The sequence below is a fragment of the Sceloporus undulatus genome, chromosome 5 (assembly GCF_019175285.1).
Source record: "Sceloporus undulatus isolate JIND9_A2432 ecotype Alabama chromosome 5, SceUnd_v1.1, whole genome shotgun sequence".
In the NCBI taxonomy this organism is placed as follows: domain Eukaryota; kingdom Metazoa; phylum Chordata; class Lepidosauria; order Squamata; family Phrynosomatidae; genus Sceloporus; species Sceloporus undulatus.
Window position 1 is genome coordinate 35623838 of NC_056526.1, and position 20247 is coordinate 35644084.

A 20247-nucleotide genomic window follows, 5' to 3' on the forward strand; every position below is an offset into this window, starting at 1 on the left:
CATTTTTTCACAAAGGATTCAAAGCAGATTCCAACAGTATAAATAAAACATCAAACAATTAAAAATCACAGTTTAAAAACCCCAAAATCTCAACCCTCCCCCCAGTGATAAAAACAGTGATCAATCTATAAAAAAAGACCCGGAGGTCCTTTTCTGTCACCACTCCAATAACTTGGAATGACCTGCCGGAAGAGATTCGCCAATTATCCTCACTTGAGGCTTTTAAAAAGGCGACAAAAACCTTTCTTTCCGGCAGGCCTTCCCCAATTGATAATGTCCAGAACCAACTGAATCCCCCTTTTATTATTCTTATTATTTGTGATTTGTTTTTAACTTTGATGCATTGTTATTTACTATTTAAATATATATTTTTAATTGTTTAATTTTATAGTTGGGAGGGAGGGTTGGGTCGGGGTTTTGTGGGGCTTGTTGTTTTTATTGTTGTATATTGTATTTTCTTTGTTGTTACCCGCCTCAATCCTCAATTGGAAGAGGTGGGACATAAATAAATTATTATTATTATTATTATTATTATTATTATTATTATTATTATTATTAAAAAATTAGTGTCAGTATCAATAGAGGGGGGAGGCAAATATGATGGAAGGTACATAAGAAGATACAGCCTCAAAAAAACACCATATTCACACCCAATGCAACTGTAACATTCTGATGTTTTCCATATTGTTGTTATTAACTGTTTTTGATAGGAACTTGGGTTTTTAATAATTTTAAGGAAGAATATAGTTTTATTTCATATCAATAAAATAAATATCTACGATTTCAAGGAGGTGATTGGAATTTACAGTTGGCCCTTCTCTTACGTGGGGGATCCGTTCCGGACCCCGCCGTGTAAGGGGAAAACCGCATAAACTCAAGCCCCATTAGAAACAATGGGGCTTGTTCTCGCGGCGCGCGCCTGGCGCGCTCCCCATTGCTTCTTCCGAGGCGCAGGAGAAGTCTTTCCGGTGCAGCTTCCAGCGTATGACACAGGCACACTGTATAAGAGGAATGGAAGAGGCGGATATATTGACATGTGAATACATATACTAACACAGGAACAGACATTTCCATGCCAATGTCAAACAAGTTAAGTAGTTAGCAATGTGTGTCACTTTTTGCCACCTAAATATTTTTATTGTATTTTTGTGCATTTAGAAAATTTGATTATTTATACATCAGTTTGAGGACACTTGGATGGTTAAGTGGCTTATACAAATCTAAAATGAAGTAAATAGAGAAAGACCCAGCATGTTGCAGTGATTTTACAACTGGACTACGACTCTAGAAACCAGAGTACAAATTCTCATTCAGTCATGGAAACCTACCAGGTGACCTTGTGCAAGTCACATTCTCTCGGCCTCAGAGGAAAACAAAGGTAAACTCCCTCTGAACAAATCTTGCCAAGAAAATCCTGTGACACAAGATTAGGGTCACCATAAATCAGAAACAACTTACAGCAAGCAACAAAAGCAGAGTATGAGATGTTAAAACTGGAAAATTAAACAACCTAAAAGGCACCTTGCTCAAAAGGAAAAATCTGGAAAATAGCAAAGTTGGCAAATCTTGTAGCAGTGTCAGAAGAGCAAACAGGATATGGCACTTGCAATGTGATACACTGCTGGATGTTAGGAAAGGCAACTACATGCAAGGGATGCTCTGTATGCAGAGGCATCATGTTTCAGATCTCACAGACGGTAACACTTTTCAATGTAGTAGTGTGTAATGAAGCCACACCTAGAACATGTAACTGTTTCTGGGAACATATATGATGTGGACAAAACAGAAGATATAGTGAACACAGAGTATTTGGGTCTGTTATGAAAAGAGATCTGTATGTTACCAAAAGGCAACATATGCATGGCAGGATATATATATATATATATATATATATATATATATATATATATATATATATAATAATCCTAAACATTGACAATTTAGGTTCTCCCAACTTGGCATCCTCCAGATGTGTTAGACCTCAACCCCCAGAATGCCCCAGTCATGGTTGGGCAATTCTAGGGACTGTAGTCCAATGCATCTGGAAGGCATTAAGTAGTGGGAGGCTAATGCAAGTCAACTGTTCCTATGGTATTAAGGCAAACCTTCCAAGACAAGGCCCAACTTTCCTCAATTTTTATCTCAAGTAGTGTTCTGCTTTCTACGCTAGTCTTCCCTTTCTGAATCAGAGGGGTCAAGGAGCTGAGCAGATCTTCCACTTTCTTTCCTATAGCAGTTTTCTATCTTCAGCCATTAGTACAAACTATATGGGATAATAACCAGGATGCAGCCAGGTTGCTATTGAAAAGACTGCCTGCCCATTCATCTAACCTAGCCAGATGCTTAGGGCACAAACAATAGCTCCTCAACCATCTAAAATCATAGGTTTCCATGATGTTACCCTTCATATTCTCAGAACTATCCTTGCTGTTAATTCACAGTCTAAGATGCCCAACAGAAGACTTCACTCTCCACTGAAATCCTCCAGGGTTCAGAATGTGGGTGGGATTTTTGTTGTTGTTGTTGCACAAGTAGATTCAAAGAATCACAGAGTTAGAAGGGGGGCTCATGGGCCATTGAGTCCAACCCCTTAATCAATGCAGCGAGCAAAATCTCAAGCAGGCAGACTTGATTTTATATACCCCTGTTCTAGAGTTTTCCCAGTTTGACATGTTTTAAAAAAAAAGTCTAGGAAAGCCAGCATAATGTAGTGGTTTAAGTGCAGGACTAGGACACTGGGAGACCAGTTTGAATCCCCACTTGGCCATGGAAACCCACTGAGTGACTCTGGGAAAATCACCCTCTCTCAACCTTAGAGGAAAACAATGGGAAACCCCCTCTGAATAAAGCTTGTCAAGCATAGGGTTACCTTTGGTCACCATAGGTTAGAAAGGACATGAAGGCACACAACAAGAACAAAATCTGACCCTAGTTCACTCAAGGTGAAAGAAAAGCAAAATACCTCTATAAATTCACACATGAAATATACACTCCAGCCAATTAGTTTGAGACACTGTAAAAGTTAAAAGACACATGTCTACGCAAAAGAGAAACTCACCCAAATAAATATCTCCAAAGGATCCACTACCAATTTTTCGTCCCAGCCGATATTTGTTCCCCACTCGAAGCTCCATGTTTCAGTTGCTCTGAGAACAAAGAAGAGGACATACAGCATTAGGTTTAAAAATATGGCCTATACCAACACACGCCATATAAGAATCCAACATTTGTTCCCAAGTACCTCCCTCTATTTGGAGTCTTATGCCGGGGGTCTCTCCTTGACACAGAAAAATCTGACTTAGCTTTCTGCCCCAAAGAAATAAGATCCTCAGCCTTCAGTTTAACAAGTCCAATGTTTCTTCAAAGCATTGGATAGAAAAATATGCATGTCATGGGTGGGATGGGGGAAAATAAGGAAAACAAACAGAGCCAAATCAGTCACCTGAAGTAACCTTAAACCCAGAGCCATTGTGGGCTGTCATTCTAAGCACACTTATCAAGAAGCAAGTTTCACTGAAATTATTGATTCCATCTCAGGATATAATGGCCTGTTACAGACTGCCAAAATAAAGCTGCTTCGGGTCTCTTTGGAGGTATGCTATTTAAATGATGCATGGGTCCTAAGAGTCCGGAGGTTGCGCCAAAGCCACACTCCATTCCTAAGCACTGGAGTGCAGCTTTGGTGCAGCTTCCGGATTCTTAGGATGCATGCATCATTTAAACAGCATACCTCCAAAGAGACCTGAAGCAGCTTTATTTTGGCAGTCTGTAACAGGCCAATGTAAACACCGCAACTTCAACATCAAATCAGATTTTATCCTCCTTCCACTTTTGGTAACATGTTGCTTGAGATTTCAAAAGGTTTTAAATATTTCTTGGTTGGCCTGATTAAGATATAATGTTAATGATTTTAGTTGTTTTTTTTAAATGAGCAGCATGGATGTCTTTGTGTTTTGTACAAAACCAAAGACACAGAATTACAGTTTAACAGGCTTAAGATCAGAATGTCGGTTTTGGCAAAACCTGTAAGAGAAGCTAATGGTGGAAGAAGCTAACCCAACTCAAAAACCTGTTGAAATATCTCCCCATCAACAGAAACATTAAGCTAATCCAGAATAGTATTTCTAAAGTTCATAGAGGACAAAGAGAGTAGGTGAGAAATGGGAATATGTCCCTAAGACTTAGCATTGCCATTTCACTGAACAAATATCAGGTTTCTGTACAGCAGCATGGGACTACTACTGTAAAGCAACATGACCAGTCAAATTTCTCCCTTACATTATTCACACAGGCTCTTGGGTTGAAATCACTATCCACATGCCTCTAAAATTTGTCAGTAACCCCAAGGTATCCTTCTGCATACTACAAAGTATAAACATGAGATCCAGCTGAACCTGAGCTTTACCGCTTTTGGTGTTTGTGATACAACAACCTCTTTGCTGAGGCCTGTGCCAAATGGGAGTTAAGGAGTTTCACCAACAAGATCCCCAGGGATGGCCACCATCTTGTGCTATTTTCCTGTTCAAATGACAAGAGATCTGTCTGAAGAACGGGAGGAGTCTGAGGCTTTTTTAAGAGGATGCTGCTCTATGGTTAATTTATGTAATGCATGTTTATTAATGCATTCCATGCAGGCTTTGCTCTCGTGGGGTAGGTTGCTTGGAAGAACGGGCAAGGATTAAGTAGATGAAGGGAGACTTTTGCATGACAGGGTAGAGCAGAAGGGAAGCTGTTGGACATAAGATGCTAGAATAAGAACCATAAGTGGAGTTCTAGGCACATCCAAATCCATGTTTTCCATTAATCATGAGATTAGAAAGGGAGGAATGGATGAGCTACAGACACCTATCGAACTATTCTGTGTATGCTGTAGAACATTTTACCATAGATTAAAAGAAAACCACAGTTCCAACTTCCCTAAACACACCAGGAGGTGGAGCCTCCTGGCATAATAAATACACAATACGTGCAAGTTTATTTATCAGTAAGGAATACACTGGCATCTCTCCTTTCTAAAGTCAATCAAGCAAAATTTACAAAAGGAGGACAGCCCTAAAAAAGCGGGAAGAAACAGGTAAGGTAACTTGGTGACAAAACCTCTCATACTGGCTCACAATCTATCCTGCTGGAAGGGCAAGATCCTGTATCCCTAATAAACTAGTAATGGAAAATGTATCCCCTAGAGATTGCTGGGCTATAATTCCCAACATCCTTTACTATTGGCTGTGTTGGCTAGTGCTGAGACCAGCAACATTTGGAGGATCACATGTTTCTCCTACCCCCCCCCATGAAAAATTAAGTGTCACAAAAAGCCAGCATCCTTCAGAAGTTACTGTGGCAGTGCCTCATTCCATGGGGTTAGGAGTTTATGTTTTCTCCATCAGCTTTGCTAAAAAGCAAAGGGTAATAAGTGTAATAAGAAGCAGAGCTCAGTGTCTGAATCAGCTAGTGACCCATTTCAGGGAGGAGATTCTCCTTTAGGTCCCCAGGGACCCAGCTGCTCACTGTGGGGTGTTTTTTCCAAGCTAGTTGTGACCTTTCAACTTCCTGTAACAGCTTCCTGTGAGAGACTGGTTCTGGATTATCCTGCTCAGTTTTATAAGAATGCTTCCAACTGACTGTTCACCAAATACTTTGTAAAAAGCAGATTACTAGCATTAATTTGTTGATGTGATTTATATCCTACCCTTCCTCACAGGAGATGTTATCCAGATCATAAAAACAAGCAAGAGAACAACAAAGGAAAGGGGTAGGAACAAAGAAAAAAAGAATCTCTGTTGCCTTTCCATAGACAGTAGTGAAACACAGGAACTTAAATACATCTAAATTCAAGGGACTTCCTATCCAGTAGGGCATGTGTACCATGGAGAAGAAAAACCCCTGGGCACAGGGTTCACAAAAGGCAGCTTGACAAGTTTCATGCCAAGGGCTACAAACATCCAGTTTACCTTGAGAGTTACATTCAAGTAACTGAAAGGAAGAGAGGAGGAAGACTAGCTTTCCCCCTTTCCATCTACCACTATAACCTGATTAGTTGGTTTCTAACCTTAGGCCTTTTCCTCCATCTATACAAATGAAGCCCATACCTTCCCCAAAGTAGAACAAAAGCCTTAGGGTGTCGAGAAACCAAGAATTCCCTCTTCTACTATCAGGAAGGATTCCCACACATTGCCCTAATGCATGTACAGTACTCTGCATGAGTAGATGCTTATTATTTATTAATATCCCTCTCTTGCTTGCTCACTCACACACACACACACACACACACACACCCCTACCTCTAACAACTCTAGAAAGCTACAACCCAACTAGCATGATGCCATACACTCCAGCAGACCTACTAGATATTACAGAAATACATACAATTGCTGGGCTATAAATGTGTGTACATACGCACACAAAGCAGACCTCACACAACTGGGTGTCAGCGTGTGAACATCCCACTTGTCCCCCTTTCTCCCCCCTGAACAATTTCTACAAGCAAGGAGACTTTCCTACTAGCCTTACTTGATTTGCAAGGAAAGGAGAATGCACCTAGGGCAACTGTGGGCCAGATTTGTGTCAGGGTTGACCAGATACATAATGGATGCTTCTTCTAGGCTGGAGACCTAAAAGGGAGGGGGGCATATTTCATACCAGCTTTAAATGCTGGGGAGGACATGGGAGAAGAAATAAATATAATTCCATCACCTCCCCCCAAAAGATACTATGGCTTGTTCTCTTTCTTCTCCCATTCCCTTCTTGAACACTTCACCCTCATTGTAGGGGGAGTGAGAAAAAAGGATCCCAAAGCAGATCTCTACCACACCACCAATGCAGACATTATCAAACGAGATTAAAAACCCTGATACAATCTCCTGTCATCACTCACCCATAAGATATTTAAGTTAATCATATTGCCTTCAAGCAATGATCAAAGCATTTGGGTTTTTGGAGGGGGGGGGTGAGGAGAGAGGAACCAGAAGAATAACAGGAAGGTTTCAAACAGCAGCAGCTAACTGGAAATGTACACCAAACTTACATTTTTATTGCAAGACCCTCACTACAAAGCCTTCGTCTGGCACAAAGAAACAACAGTTTAGAAGGAATATGGGGAAGGGGTGAAGAGAAAAGAAAGACATACCCCCCCATCATCCTCTGTCCCCAATATCCAACCTTTCCTGGGCACAAAAGGCAACCGTGATGTACAACATTATAAATGGTACCCCCCCAAGACACACAATGCCCCAAAACACACAAATACACACACACACATCCTATTATTTGTCAAAGCAAAACACTTCCTTAGCCCCTTCCTTCAAAAAACAAAATAAAAAAAGCCACAATTTGTGCTGAGAAGAATAACAGCTTTGTGGGGAGGGAAGAGAGATAAATACCCGTTACTTACTATCTGTTTGGAAACCATACACAGAGGTTTAAGTATAAGGAAGAGGAGGGGGAAACACACACACACACACAATGGTTATCTGCTTCTTTTTCTCTCCCCCCCCCCCCCCTCCCCAAAAAAACCGCAAACCGGAAAAGGTGGCTTCCCCAACCCCCCCCTCCTCTTCCAAATTACTCCATTAAAATACTAGTAGCTAATACTATTGAGTTGTTTTTCTAATGGGGTCGAGGAGCCTAGGAAAAGGAAAGCAAGGGGTACACAAATAGCTCTCCCTCCTCCAAATTAGTCCATTAAAATACTACTACTACTACTACTATTAAGTTGTTGTTTTTTAACTGGGGCGAGGAGTTAGTGTAAGGAAGGCAAGGGGTACATAAAGAGCTATTCCTCCTCCTCCAAATTATTACATTGAAATAGTAACAATAATAATAGTAGTAGTATTAAATTGATGCTTTTTATAGGGGTCAAGGAGTTAGGGAAAGGAAGGCAAAGGATACATAAACAGCTCTTCCTCCTCCTAAATAATAATAATAATAATAATAATAATAGTATTGTAGGATGTTTTAACGGGCGGAAAGGAGGTCAAGGGGTACATAAATATATCTTCCTCCTCCAAAAAATAACAATAATAATAGTATTAGGTTGTTTTAATGGGGTCGAGGAGCCTAGAGAAAGGAAGACAAGGGCTACATAAACAGCTCTTCTTCCTCCAAAACAACAAAAACAACAATAATAATGTTTTTAATGGGGGCGAGGAGCCTAGGGATGGGGAAGGAAGGGGTACATAAACAGTTCCTCCTCCTCCAAAATAATAATAATAATAATGATAATAATAATAATAATAATAATAGTAAATTGTTTTTTAATGGGGTCGAGGAGCCTAGAGAAAGGAAGACAAGGAGTACATATTATTATTATTATTAACCTTTATTTATACATAAACAGCTTCCCTAAAGAGAGGCTGTTAAGAGAGCCTCTTGAATGTCAGGAGATATATATTCCTCCCATTTCCTATATATATATAATTTCAGAAGGAAATGGGAGGAATATATAAATATATATATAGGAAAATAAGAGACGCTCTTGAATTTCAGTGTGTGTGTGTCTATATATATATATAATTTCAGAAGGAAATGAGAGTAATATACTATATACATATATAGGAAGAATAAGAGAGGCTGTTGAATTTCAGGAGATATATATATATGAAGGAAATAGGAAGCATATATATATATATATATATCTCCCCCCTCCTGAAATCCAAGAGCCAGGAAGAGGAGGAGATGGAGGGGTGCCCCCTCTCTCTGTCTCTCCCTCTCCCTCCCCTCCTGGTCCTTTGTTTTCCTCAGCAATAACAGCCTCTATCGCTCTCCCTTCAAAGGCCCCCCGCCATTTCGCCTCTCCTTTTTTCTCCCCCCCTCCCATCATTTGGCCCCATAAAAATATATAAAACACAAAACTAACGGCAGCCGCCTCATTCGGAACTGAAGGAGCGAGAGCGCCCCCTCCCTCCCTCCTCCTCCTCCTCTGAAGGGGAAGAAGAGGCGACACAAAAGAGGCGGAGGGGGCTGCCTTTCCCCCGGGCTTTGTACCCCCAAACCGCCTCGGATCCCCCCAATATTCACCCCGCCGGGTAGGAGCCCCTCTGCCGCTTCTGCTCCTGGGGTTGTCAAGCCGGGGAGAAGCCGGGGAAAGGAGGATGGCAGAGGATTGGGAAAGGCGGCCGGGCGCCGCTGTGGTGGCAGTGGCGGCGGCGGCGGCTGCTGCTGCTGCTGCTTCCTCCTCCTCCTCTCCTCTTCCTCCTCCTCAGAGCGCCGCCTGTGTGTGGACTGTGCCCAGTCTCTCATACACACTCATTGAGTTTCCATTGAGCCTCCTCTCTGCAACAAGCCAAACCCACTGATGTCATCCTTACAAAGGCCTCCCTTTGGGGCGGGTTTTTAAAGGGGCCGCGGCCCATTGTTTCTCTTCTTTCTGACAGGAGGATTCAACAACAACAACAACAAGGGCCTGGCAAACTGCAATCTTTGGTTCATTACCTTACAGTAGCAATATGTAAGACTGTAGTAATATATATATATATATATATAATATTACTACAGTCTATATATAAGACTATAATGAGATAATTTAGAACTATAATCCAATACAGGGAGAGGCAGGACACAAGTAAATATTATTATTATGATATATGTTTATATATATATATATATATATATATATATATGCATATAATGAGATAATTTAGAACTATAATCCAATACAGGGAGAGGGAGGCAGGATACAAATAAATATTATTATTATTATTACTATTATTATGAGATAATTTGTGATTGTAATAGTGTACTATCGGAACACAAGTTTTTGTATGTTATATTTTGTATTTTAAATTTAGATAATAAATTTAAAAAAACAATCGTTAGTTTATAATAATAATAATAATAATAATAATTTGTTATTTATTTATACCTCGCTCTTCAGCCAAAAGGCATTCAGAGTGGCTTACAAATTGTTAATTTCCCCGCCCTCAGGCTTACAATATACTATGCTCTTTGTGGATTTGATTATCGGCAGGTTCTGGTGACTACGTCCTCTCTAGGAATGCCTAGGTCCTCCAGTGCAGCAACTCTATGGTCAAATTTAAGCAAAAGTGGCACTGAAGGACCTCTAGAGAGTCCTAGAGAGAACGCTCCGCTAAGCGTTTGTACTTCCTCCAGCGCAATTCTGTGAGAACATATGACTCAAAACCGCGAAGGGACTGGGCCCTCCACATTTGTGGCTTTGACTTCTGTGGATTTGATGGCTCACGGATTTTGTGACTATGTCTTCTCTAGGAATATCTAGGTCCTCCAGTGCAACTCTGTGGTTAACTTTAACCAAAAGTGGCACTGGAGGATCTAGAGAGTCCTAGAGAGAACATTTCTCTAGGCATATTTAACTCCTCCAGCACAATACTATGGTCAGTGTCTGGCAGATGTTGACCACAGAGTTGCACTGGAGGACCTAGATATTCCTTGAGAGATGCTCGCAGGTAAGTATTTTTATTATTTGTGGTCTTTCCACATTCACGGGGGTCCTGTGCCCCTAATCCCAGCGAAGGGATAAGTGTATTTTTTTCAAGGATGTATATATATCTCACCTTTCTCCCAGAGGGGGATTCAAGGCACATCACAATCATTTCAAAAGACAGGAGTATTATTTTAAAAAAATAATTAAACATTATTAATATTAAAACATGTTTTTCATCTTTTTAACCAAAATAATTCCATTCAGATTATTTTCGCGTTCTCTTTCACACCAATGCATCTGACAAACAACACCCAGATTTTAAAATCCCATTTCTGCATGGGATTCTACCAATTCGCCCTTTCCATGTGATAAACTCCTGAATTCTTTGCATATTCTCCTCCTGAGCTTTGAACCAATTTAGACAATCTTTGCTAATCCTCTTCTACATTTTGTTTATGCAGCTATCAAGGACAGAAATGTCTCCAGAGCAAAAGGTGAGTTGCAATTATTTCAAATGTTGGGGGGGGGTTGGTTGCTGTTGGCCTACAACCCCTTGCATCCCCAGCCAAGACAGAGGATTCTGGGAGTTTACAGTAAGCTTTCCAAAGTCAAAACTAGAGATGGTGAGCGACCACCACAGTGCAGGGCTCTTAGGCTGCATTTACACTGCAGAATTAATGCAGTTTGACACCACTTTAATTGCCATGGCCCCATGCTATGGAATTCTGGGATTTGTAGTTTTGTGAGATGTTTAGTCTTCTCTGGCTAGCTCTGGTGCCATAACAGACTGCCAATCCTAGGATTCCACAGGATGAAGCCAGAGCAATTAAAATGGTGTCAAAGTGCATTAATTTTGTGGTATGGCAGCAGCTTTTCTCCATAGTAAGAGAAAGGTATGCATACCCTTCAAACTTTCACAGATGAAAACTGGGACACGCGTGTGACCAAATAACATCAGAGTGCGGTCAAGATGGCAAAAGGTGTCAATCACGAAGAACAAACAAGCTAGGAGTGGCTTGCAACAGTTTGCTTTTGTGAGAGTCTACAGAGAAGGACAAGATTCCTCCTCTCCCGCCTGCTGAATTATCTGTGTGCAAACAAGCTTGCACTTGAACTCAGTTTGCAGCAAATTAAGTAAGCAGAGGATAAAAGATGAAAGTGGGAGGAGAAGACAGAAACTTGGACATTTTAAAAACAGTTGAAAGGGGAGGGGGGCAGAGGCTTAAGCAGTTCTGCGAAATTGGGACAGTTGGAAAGCTTGGGTATGTGAATGCTCTTCATGACTCTATGCACTTCACTTATGTTTTCTGCGGTTCCACATTTGCTTTTATTGTAATTCAATTTTAGTTGAATATTTTGATTTCTTTAGTTTGTTTTTTAAGATAGAAACTTTTTAGTGTTTTTGTTTTAGCCTTTAAAAAAATTCCCATTACACATAAATCTAATAAATGGATAAATATGGTGAATTCTACCAGCAATCCTCATAATTGGCAATTCTGTCAGGGGCTGATGCCAATTGCAATCTAGTAATATATGGAGGGTCACATCATTCTCACCCTTTAGAAGAGATTTTGCAACCTTCAGGCTGAAAGGTGAGTTGTCTGGATACAGGTACCGGTTGCTGGGGAGCAGTTACTTCAAAAGAAGTAAATTGCCTTGATATTCTACTTGTGAATTTCCCAGAGGCATTTAGGTAGCCACTATGAGATGTAGCATGCTCTTTGGACTGATCCAGCAGGTCTCCTCTTAATACTGGACCTGACAAAACGTGTGGCAACAACAGAATCATACAAGAATCATAGACCTACACCCATCAGTGATAGGAGTCATGAAGAAAAATATCTGGTGGTAATAGTCAGATTGAGATGTTTTAGGGCAGTGGTCCTCAAACTGTGCTCTTTAAGAGATTTTGGACTTCAGCTCCCAGAAGCCTCAGCCATGTTGGCCAATACTCTGGTATTCTGGGAGTCCAAACTCCAAAATCTCTTAAAGAGCACAGTTTGGGGAATCACTGTTTTAGGGGCTCAGCAGACCATCTCTTTGGAGCAGCTTGCAACCATCCCTTTCCTTGCCGGATCGGGGCCGCAGCAAATACATGCCACAGGCCTATCTGGCCTTTCCACGGCGCAAAAAGAAGCTGCAAAAAAGTGGCTCCCTTTCGTACCACGGAAAGGGTGCCCTAGGCACCATAGTAGCACCTTTTAGCTGCTTTTTTGGCACAGCGCATGTAAACGCTGCACTGAAGATGTGGCATGATGCCGCCCACCGTCTGGTCAGGTGGGTGGAGTTGGGGCAACCGGCATGCAGTTGCCACGCCCCCACTTTGCCCCCAGACTGGCTCTTTATGTGGGTCTGCAGAGGCTCTTTAACATAATCCAAACTAATTTCAGACTTACAGGTAGTCTTTTGTACTAGATTCCTTGGCAACAGTATTAAAAACAACAACAAGGGCACTGTATAATGACAAAGTTCTATGAATCCACTTGGATTTCCTTTATGCACCTTTACTGTTATTAAGCTGTTAGAGAAAGACTCTCCAGGAACTGGAGGACATTAACAAGCAGGCGTTGTTATCAGTACCCAAAGCCCCTCACTGTTTGGCTCCCGTGGAAGCTGAGACAAAATTAATTATAACCACAACCGCAGGCAGGATGTGTTGAAACAATATACTTTGTCACTTCTGAACAGTCCCAAAGCACCTTTTGCCCATGGGAGCCTGACAGGTGACATGAATGCCAGCATTTCAATTGCTATAATTTATTCCACAGACTTGTCTAACTAGCTGTGGGTATGTAGCTGCACGGATATGGCAAGCAATGAAGACATCGTAGCAGGACTTTGGGGCAGAAGTCAAGATCTCCATATAGCAAAATGAGCAAGATGATCTCCAAATGCAACAAGTTAGCTATCACACACTGAAGGAAAGTGTACCACCTGAATTGGTGTAGGCAACTATCCAGCATCCAGGGTCTTCATATGCCCTGATCAGACCTTGGTGTGTTGAACTACTTAATTTTTTTTAGTGAATCATGTGCTTACTGAAATGCCCCTCATTCTCGAGGATGTAGGAAGCAGTTTCATCCTATTTTAGAGATTTTTGTTGTGTTTTAAGACCAGAAGAGGCCTTTACAAAAAAATGAAAAGATCAGATGCCATTTCTGGTTTGGGAAAAAAGTCTACCCCAGTCTAAATCAGTTTCAATCTGACTGCCACCACTAGATCTTTTGTTCATAACTCCTTTGCTGATAGGAGTTAGATTATATGTCCTTTGCGATCCCTTTCAGTTCTATGATTGCCAGAAGGGGGGTGGGGAGCAAAAACATGGCAACCCCCACACACACACACACAACTCTAGAGTTTTAAAAACGGCTTTTAATTTTTTTTAAGTTGGTGAGTGTGGCCTGGGGGGGGGGAGTTCATGCAGTAAGTGTATGCGCGTGTGTTTAAAAGAGCATTACCTCCAGAGTGTAAAATTACTTAACTGTGTCACACATATCAGGATTGTTACAGGTGAAATTTAGGGTGGATTAATTAAACTGTATCATTTCTCCTGATGAAACCCATCTCCTGATGATAACCATCAGTTAACGTTACATGACTCCTGTAGCAAGGTTATACAGTATATTAAAGAATCTAACAAAAGGAAGGAATAGGGCTTCAGGATATTTTTTTTTCTCTGTGTGTGTCTTTTTAAAACTATGTTTCTTTAAAAAAATGTCATGACTTCAGGAAGCATCCACATTTGGGAACTCATCCTGTTCTCCAGGATTTATCATTGTGCTCCACTTTGGCTTTGCAGATGTCTTGCATCTAATTTGAAAGCCAAAATAGTGAGCTTTGTATTGTTTTTCTTGTATTGAGCATTGCCCTTCCCCCATAATCAGCTTTTTTTTCTTTATTGTCTTATTTTCAAAGAGATACTGTATCTGTGTTAGTCTGTTTCAGTAGACAAAATGCTTCAAATGAAGTCTGAAGAAGTGGGCTGTAGTCCACAAAAGTTTGTGCTTAGTTTGAAAAGTTCCACAAGACTCCTTTCCCCTTCCTTTTTAAAATTTTAATGTACATTTTTATTATCTATTCACTTACATGCTGTTATTTTTGTCTTTGACTCCTTTTAGCAGAAGAGAGAGCTGGCTATAGTTTTCTGTGGGTTTTTCAGGCTATGTGGCCACATTCTAGAAAAGTAGATTCTCTGAAGGTGCCAGCTACAGATGCTGGCAAATTGTCAGGAAGAAACTCTTCTAGAACATGGCCACATAGCCTGAAAAACCCACAGAAAACTATGGATGCCGGCCATGAAAGCCTTCGACTTCACCATTTTAACTGCCATTTCTACATCCTGTGAAATACTGAGATTTGGTGGGGTACTAGAGTTCTCTGCTGAGAATTCTCATTCCCTGTCCCTAAACTACAAATCGAGGATTCCATTGGATGGAAACATGGCAGTTAAAGCGGAATCATATTACTATAATAGTGGAGTGTGAAAGAGCCCAACCAAACACATATATGGAAACTTAATGGTGTTTCCTTCATTAATATTGTTCATTTCACTTATGATTTGCATGAAGGTGAAGTTTGATGGGTAGCATGTACAATCCTTCAGATTTGTTTGTTTATTGCATCAAGTTCTGTGTAAGAAATAACTTAACACAGCAATCACCTTCCCCAAGTAATGTCAAAATGTGGTGATCAGTCCTGAATTTGAACTAAAATATTCAGTATATTAGCCTAAGGGTAAATATCAAGTTTGGTTAAATTGATTCATAAGGCAAATAACAGACTCTCTCTGTGTGTGTGTGTGTGTGTGTGTGTGTGTGTGTGTGTCCCCAAAGCAGTAGGCAGATCAGCTCGAAATTCTTTAGTATAGTCTTTGTGTTCATCCCATTAGATAATGTACCAAATTTGGTGGCTTTGACCCGGTACACATGGGTGCTTTGTGGCATGGCAGCAACAATATCAGGGTTTGGGAGCGCACAGCCACAACACGCTTCTGAACCCTAATATGGGGGCTGCCATGACGACAACGCTGTACAGTGATCAGACGTCACTGGCAGGAAGTGGCGTCATGGCAGTGCCCCTTCCTACTTCCGCCATTGCATAAAAGAAGCTGCTCTAGGTGGATCTTTTTTTGCAGCGCTTCTGTGCTGCAGCATGGGGATGCTGCAACACAGACACGGGGCTTACAGGGGCAGCACGGAGCCTCCCGTCTATACTGTACTGCCCCTTTGTGACCAAACATGGAATCATGAAGCAAAACAGACAGACACTTTAAATTATAGTATACATACATATATATCATGTGCCATTATGAGCCATCCTTAGTTGCTTACTTATCTAAGTGATGCCTAATTCCACTAATGATTCCATAATACTGTAGTCACTGATAGCTGCTGCTATTCCAATTAAAAGACATACTCTCAAGACCAACATGACTGCTGCTGCTCTTTCTGTTATTCTTTAAAGACACCCTCAACATTGAAGGAACAAGACAGGCCAAAATAAAACTGCTTCAGGTTACTTTGAAGGTATGCTGTTTAAATGATGCATGCGTATTAAGAGTCCGGAAGCTGCACCAAAGCTGCACTCTAGTCCTTAGGACTGGATTGTGGCTTTGGCATGACTTCCAGATTCTTAGTATCTATGTATCATTTAAACAGCATACTTCCAATGTGACCCGAAGCAGCTTTATTTTGGCCTGTCTGTATGGGGCCATTATTAGGAGAGAGAATGGATGGAAGATGTTAACTGCATAGGATCAGTAGTCCAAATGAAAACAAAGGAAGTGGATTCAGAGGACAGGCATGAGAGAGAAAAAATGGAGGCAGCTTTTGACTGATAGCCAAAGAGTTTTTATAGACAGGAAGAAACAGCAAGTGTAATGGGGCACAATTAGAGCAGAGAGGGGAAAAAGCCATTGATAAAACAGGAAATATTAAGAACACTGTGTCTATGACAACTAGCATGGAAGCTTTAATGCTTAGTAGGGTTTCCAGATCTCAAGTCCTTGCTGCACTTTTTCAGGCCTCAGGCCAGGGAGAGGAACATCAGGGCAAGAATGCTGCCTTGAATATGAGAGTTTTTCCACTGCATGCAGTTGGCTCTCAGTGGTATAGACTGTTTTGGAACAACTGCTGTGTACTCTCTAGAGACCTCTCTTCCTCTCCAGACTTTCCCTCCTTTATTAGTTTTATGGTGTGCAGATTTCTTTTTAAAATGACATGCTCTGAAAAATCGTGGTTGATGTTTAACGTGTCATACTTAATGACATCATTACACACTGCTCCCTGTGACATCACCAGGCACTATCCCTCACTGTCAGGTTTGGAATATACACTCACAGAGCCCGGATACTCATGATCTGGTAACTCTATACCTTAGTTATTTTAGTGTCATGGTTGCTCATCCATCCCATGGACAGTGAGTAACAAGTCATAGTACTGGAGGCACATTTTGTATGGACGGAGTTTTCAAAAGTAACTTAATGAGTACAAGCAACACTACAGTTTAATAGCAATAGCAATTTAATTTTAATTTAATTTTAATGCAATTAGTAATGTTTTCTAGATATTTTTAAAAGTTATTTTTAAAGTGAATTTTTATAAATAATTTTACCATCCATTTTTAAAGCTGTATACCATTTTTTCTTAAACATACCACATGTTTTTGAAGAGTGAGTGAACAGCCTACATGTTTCTGGGGGTGTGGGGAGACAGAAAGAAGAAAATCAGTTGATCAGTGGCAGAACCTAATTGCACAGATTATTAGATAACTTGCTTTGCGTCAGTCTTCCTCAACCTGGCACTTCACTGATGTATTTTGGACTTCAAATCACATAACTCCCAGCCAGCAATTAGATAAGGGACGAACAAAGCACAGCCTCCAAAATGCCCCCCAAAGACCTCTAATTTGTGGGACTTTTCCAAAGTTCTCCCAATCCCTTCTTGGCGAGGGACATTTCCACCACATTTCACAGAGGAAATCTGGGATATGTGTGACCAAGCAATATGAAAGTGTGGTCAACTTGGCAGAGGTTATTAATGTGGAGGAAGAGCCAGCTGGAAGAGGCTGCAGTGGTTTGCCTTTGCCTGAGTCTACTGGAAAGTTCAAAATTCCACCCTCTTCTCTCCTTTTCCCCGTCCTGCTGTTGCAGCCCTTGTAGTAACCACAGGATGAAAGGAGAGAGTGGGAGAAGGACAGAAAAAAAAACCCCGGACATTTTAAAAGCACCCTCAAAAAGTGGGATGGCAAATCAAGACAGTTGGAGACTATGTGATTTTCCCCCTATCGTGGCTTTTCCACCTTGTTTTAGCCTCTGTATCAGACTTCTATTTCCAACTTTGCCCATGGCAAATGGAGAGAGAAGGTAACTCCTGAATCCTCCAAATTGATCACTGCAGCTTTAAAATAATTATTTAGCACCAAGGTGCTCAAATTTATTTAATGAAATGTCAGAAAATAAACAAACTTTCTAATCACAAGTGTGATTACAAGTGGTTAATTATGGGAAAAGGGGAAGAAGTTATGTTATCCTTTTTTTAAGATGAGTACTGTATTGCAACATTGCAGCAAGATAGCATTCTTTCATCTAAGCAGTATTCTGCTAATATTAAAATATTTAATGACAGCCAGAAAAGCCTTCTTGTGTTAATTTGTTAAACAAACAAACAAATAGTGAGGTGATTGTGCCCACTACAGCAGCTATAATGAAAGGGCTGGATGGTAAATGGATTACCTGCCCAATATGTTACTTTGTAATTGCATAAATATCACATGCAAGTATTGGAAATGTTACTTTTGGAGCTATAAATCCCATGCTGGTGGTGGGGGTAATTCTGGGAAAAACAGTCCAAACAAGAACTTTTCTGACCTCTGTGCATTTGTGCACCTTAAAGGACCAGAGGATTAATTCTAAGAACCATGGCGCGTTACAGACCGCCCGAAACGGGCGGTCTGCTGCCGCCGCCAGTTGCTGCGTCCGGGAACTGTAGTGGCCAAACCGCATGGTTCCCGGGTGCAGCCAGAAAGAAGCGCCGGAATGGGGCTTCTTTCTGGGCCCCGGAAGTGGCACCACGAGGCGCTAGTCGTGCACTCGCAGCGTCACTTCCGGCGTGCGACATCCGGATGCTATGCGTCCGCGACGTCAAAATGGCGGCCCCCGTGTGGACGGGCACCGCCATTTTGTACAGACTCGGTCTGTACTAGGGTTGAGGGGCATCAGGAAGTGACGCCCCTTCTCAACCCTAACACGCCCCTTTGGTGCGTCTGTAGTGCGCCCATGTATGCATCTTGAGTTTGATTTGCTATTCTTTCCCTTCCCTTTCCAAATATTAGATATTTGAGAAAAGAATCCCTTCTTGGGGATATTTGAGAAAAGAATAAAGAATTGGTGAAAAGATAGAGGAAGATGACAATTGGAAGCCAACTTTCTATAAAGAGCTTTAAAAATGGGCGGACAAGTCTACACTAGCCACTGATTAATTGCTAAAGTTTCTTTTAATTTATAAGTTTTTTATTGTGTTTTTATGTATTAGCTGCATTTATTTTTATTTGCATTACGGTAACTATGGTTGTCTGATCTGAGTGCCATTTTTGGCAGAAATTCATGAGTAAAATAATAAATGTGCCAGTGAAAGAACTGGTTTTAGCAAAAGCTTTCTAAAAATCAGGAAATTTTATCAAGAGGTAAAAAACGCTGTCTTAGATTCAGTCAAGATGAAATTATAAAAACTGTGAATTTGAAGAATATTTGTTGGAGTTACATTTTAATAACTAGCCCCAAATAACTATATCAAAAATAGAAACAGAAACCAAGCCATATTGAAATGCAAAGGATGTCAATTTACTTGCACTTAATTTTTTTAACTTTGGTCAGAATCCTGTTGATTGCTCCCAACTTGAGTAGACCCATTCAATAAATTGTTCAAATTATAAATCAACAGATAGGTAAATCCCACTGATTCAATGAGTCTATTCTGTTTGAAAATAATAAAATGATTGAGACCATAATTACCAGCTGTAACAATGCTGTTACTATTTGTTTACAATCCCCTCATAACACATTATAGGTAGCATTGTTATTTCTAATGTGTTACTTCCAATTTAGAGGTAAAGTACATTAGTTCCAACGTAAACACCTAGTGTGGAAGTGCTGTTTTACCGTCTAAATGGCCATTGATCAATTCATAGGCTTTTTAAGGTAGCAAAGGCACAGAAGAACTGAATGCATATTCTGCAAAATATTAAAATTAAAATGCCAGTTCCTTCCTCTAATTCCTTCCACACAGTAGGTTCATTACCAAGCTGATCAAGAGAAATTATTTCTGCTATCTAGAAAATGTCTGACAATTCTTTCCATTTTAAGCCCACTTCATTATACCTTTCTCCAGACGTTTGTTTTCTACTTTGGGATTCAGCAGTTTTCTGCGTAGTCCTCACAGGCCACAAAAACCCACTCTGTCAAGCAAATGACAATGCACAACAGCTTGAGATTGAAAATGTGGTGTCATAGAGGCTAAGTTCACTTCATTAGCAGTTTAGGCCTCACCATTCTGACAAAATGGCTCCTCATTTGTGAGGATCTGGTAAAGTGACCTTATTTCTGAAGACCTGAGTTCTTCCATCATATAACAAAGACCAAATTGTGATTGTGACACCCTTAGTTCAAAGGACTTTACTCAGAGCAAAGGTTTCTATTCCAGACTCTTCAAATCATGGACTATCTCTGTGGACAGAGCTCACAAACACCCTCCCCATCCAGGCTCCAAGTCACAATCACAATCCCTATGGCAACTGTGATACCTGGTGAATTTGTACACACATTGGTTAGATAACATTCAATAGATTTCTTCTCC

At 40.7% G+C, this 20247-nt stretch overlaps 1 protein-coding gene across 2 annotated transcripts in view; it reads right to left on the reverse strand.

Moving 5' to 3' along the window:
* LOC121930443 (casein kinase I) overlaps positions 1-20009 on the reverse strand; it is a 62576-nt gene extending 42567 nt beyond the window's left edge. The window contains exons 1-2 of one of the 2 annotated variants that reach the window (XM_042466752.1): positions 19773-20009; positions 3059-3146 (exon numbers count right to left, since the gene is read on the reverse strand). In XM_042466752.1, the coding sequence (XP_042322686.1) occupies positions 3059-3134 (76 nt within the window). In that variant the 5' untranslated portion in view covers positions 3135-3146; positions 19773-20009. Of the gene's footprint in view, positions 1-3058; positions 3147-9012; positions 9233-19772 lie in introns of those variants that run through there. The other variant, XM_042466751.1, reaches the window with a different exon arrangement.
* Positions 20010-20247: the final 238 nt, after the last annotated feature.